The sequence below is a fragment of the Rhinopithecus bieti genome, unplaced genomic scaffold (genome assembly GCF_001698545.2).
Source record: "Rhinopithecus bieti isolate Rb0 unplaced genomic scaffold, ASM169854v2 scaffold_31140, whole genome shotgun sequence".
In the NCBI taxonomy this organism is placed as follows: Eukaryota; Metazoa; Chordata; class Mammalia; order Primates; family Cercopithecidae; genus Rhinopithecus; species Rhinopithecus bieti.
Window position 1 is genome coordinate 59727 of NW_016813260.1, and position 2934 is coordinate 62660.

General features: G+C 43.5%; 1 protein-coding gene across 2 annotated transcripts in view; it reads left to right on the top strand.

Annotated features, from left to right (window-relative positions):
• The window catches only part of LOC108512616 (acyl-coenzyme A thioesterase 9, mitochondrial), a 22302-nt gene that overhangs the window by 11604 nt on the left and 7764 nt on the right, over positions 1-2934 (top strand). For both annotated transcript variants that reach the window (XM_017847916.1, XM_017847917.1), the window contains 2 exons: positions 694-864; positions 1115-1152. In XM_017847916.1, the coding sequence (XP_017703405.1) occupies positions 694-864; positions 1115-1152 (209 nt within the window). The remainder of the gene's footprint in view (positions 1-693; positions 865-1114; positions 1153-2934) is intronic.

A 2934-nucleotide genomic window follows, 5' to 3' on the forward strand; every position in this document is an offset into this window, starting at 1 on the left:
ACGCCTGGCTAATTTTTTGTATTTTTAGTAGAGATGGAGTTTTGCCATGTTGGCCAGGCTGGTCTCGAACCCCTGACCTCAGGTGATCCACCTCTCTCGGCTTCCCAAAGTGCTGGGATTACAGGCGTGGGCCACGGCACCTGGCCTTAAGTATGTTTTTCTTTTTTTTTTTTTTGAGACAGAGTCTCGCTCTGTCGCCCAGGCAGGAGTGCAGTGGCTCAGTCTCGGCTTACTGCAAGCTCCGACTCCCGGGTTCACGCCATTCTCCTAGCTCCGACTCCCGGGTTCACGCCATTCTCCTGCCTCAGCTTCCTGAGTAGCCGGGACTACAGGCGCCCGCCACCACGCCCGGCTAATTTTTTTGTATTTTTTAGTAGAGACGGGGTTTTACCGTGTTAGCCGGGATGGTCTGGATCTCCTGACCTCGTGATCTGCCCGCCTTGGCCTCCCAAAGTGCTGGGATTACAGGCGTGAGCCACCGTGCCCAGCCTAAGTATGTTTTTAAGCTTGAGAAATGATACCGGAAATGATCAATTTCACCAAGTGGTGGGTGGGAAGGGAGGAAAAGAAGAGAAGGTGAAAGTAGGCCCAGACCTTTTTCCTCCTTTGATGGTATCTTACTGGCCTGTGTACCACTAGAATTGTGGGCTAGCACTGCTCTTGTTTTATGAATCCTGCATCCTTTCTTCTCAGAGACCATGTGAAGGCAATGGAAGAAAGGAAGTTACTTCATAGTTTCTTGGCTAAATCACAGGATGAACTGCCTCCTAGGAGAATGAAGGACAGTTACATTGAAGTTCTCTTGCCTTTGGGCAGTGAGCCTGAATTACGAGAGAAATATTTGACTGTTCAAAACACCGTAAGGTAACACAGTGCTGTTTTTATGTATTTGTTTTTATTTCTTTGTTTTATAACAATGTTGAAATACAATTAACACACCATACAATTCACTTGTTTAAAGTGTACAATTCTATGGTCTTGATACATTTAGAGAGTTGTGCATCCATCACTACAATCGATTTTGGAACATTTTCATCACCCTGAAGTATATTATTATTTTTAAAAGGAGATCAACATGATTTGCATTTAATTCACCGTTTGCTTTATTTCACAGATTTGGCAGGATTCTTGAGGATCTTGACAGCTTGGGAGGTACTGGTATTATTTTAGTCTTTCTAATAGATACCTACAGATATACATTGAATTCTGTGACTGGAAAGGGCTCTTTTATTCTTTAACCTGCACAGATGGTGATATTCTAAAGTGCAAAAAAAAAGAAGGACATCGGCCGGGTGTGGTGGGTCATACCTGTAATCCCAGCACTTTGGGAGGGTGAGGCGGGCGGATCACTTGAGGTTGGGAGTTCAAGACCAGCCTGACCAACATGGATAAACCCTATCTCTACTAAAAATACAAAATTAGCCAGTTGTGGTGGTGGGCGCCATAATCCCAGCTACTTGGAAGGCTGAGGCAAGAGAATCACTTGAACCTGGGAGGCAGAGGTTGCGATGAGCCGAGGTCGTGCCATTGCACTCCAGCCTGGGTAACAAGAGTGAAACTCTGTCTCCAAAAAAAATGTAGATTCCTATTTAATGTAGTCTGAATAATCTTTCTTACTAGTAACTTAAAAAATAAGTCTTAAACTTACAGAAAAGTTGCAAATACAGTATAAAGAATTTTTCTGTGGCCAGGCACAGTGGCTCACGCCTGTAATCCCAGCACTTTGGGAGGCTGAGGTGGGCAGACCACGAGGTCAGGAGATTGAGACCATCCTGGCTAACATGGTGAAACTCTGTCTGTACTAAAAATACAAAAAATTAGCTGGGCGTGGTGGCATGTGCCTGTAGTCCCAGCTACTTGGGAGGCTGAGGCGGGAGAATCACTTGAACCTGGGAGGTGGAGGTTGCAGTGAGCTGAGATCACGCCACTGCACTGTAGCCTGGGCAACAGAGTGAGACTCCGTCTCAAAAAGAAAAAAAAAAATTTCTTTGTCCCTGAATTATGTGAGAATAAGTCACTGACATGATGCCACATCACCCCCAAATATTTGAATATGTCTTTCCTACAAACAAGGACATTCTTCTCCATAACTACAAACAGCCATAAAAAAATCAGGAAATTAACACTGGTGTGTCATACTGTCTAATCCTCAGGTCCCATTCAACTTTTGCCAGTGGTCCTTCATAGCAGAAGGATCCAGTTCTGAATCATATGTTGATTTAATTGTCATGTCAGGACTAGTTCCTTAATCTTTCTTTGACTTTCGTGACTTTGACATGGTTCTTTTGTGTATTGTCCCTCAATTTGGGTCTGCGTGATGCTTCCTCATGATTAGCTTTGGGTTATACATCTCTGGCAGGAATGTCACAGAAGGGATGCTCTGTTCTTGTTGCATCCTATCAAGTGGTACATGGTTTTGATTTCTCGTTACTGATGATATCAGCTTTGCTTACTGGATGGCGATGATGTCTGCCACTCTTCTTCACTGTAAAGTTACTCTTTTCCCCTTCGTAATTAATAAGTACCTTATGTGGGGGAGGGGGCAGGTAACTTTGAGACCTTCATCAGACTTTCAATTCATTATTTTTAAATCAGTATGGACTCAGGAATTCCTATGTCATTGAATGGACTATAATATGTTACTATCATCTATTTGATGCCCAAATGGTCCCAGGAGTGTCCCAGTCCCTTCAGGCTAGCTTCTGTGTGGTTTTCTTTGATGCGTCCCCATTATTCTTTGAGCACTTTCTCACTTTCTGGCACAATAAGGTATTCTAGGCTCATCTTGTACTTTTCCCTGCCCGAGTCCTAGAATCACCCACATCTCCAAGGAGCCCTTTTTTGAAATGGAGAATGATATTTTGAAGTTGAGGATGATATTTTGAAATGCAGAATGATGTTTTGAAGTGGAGGATGATATTTTGAAATGGAGAA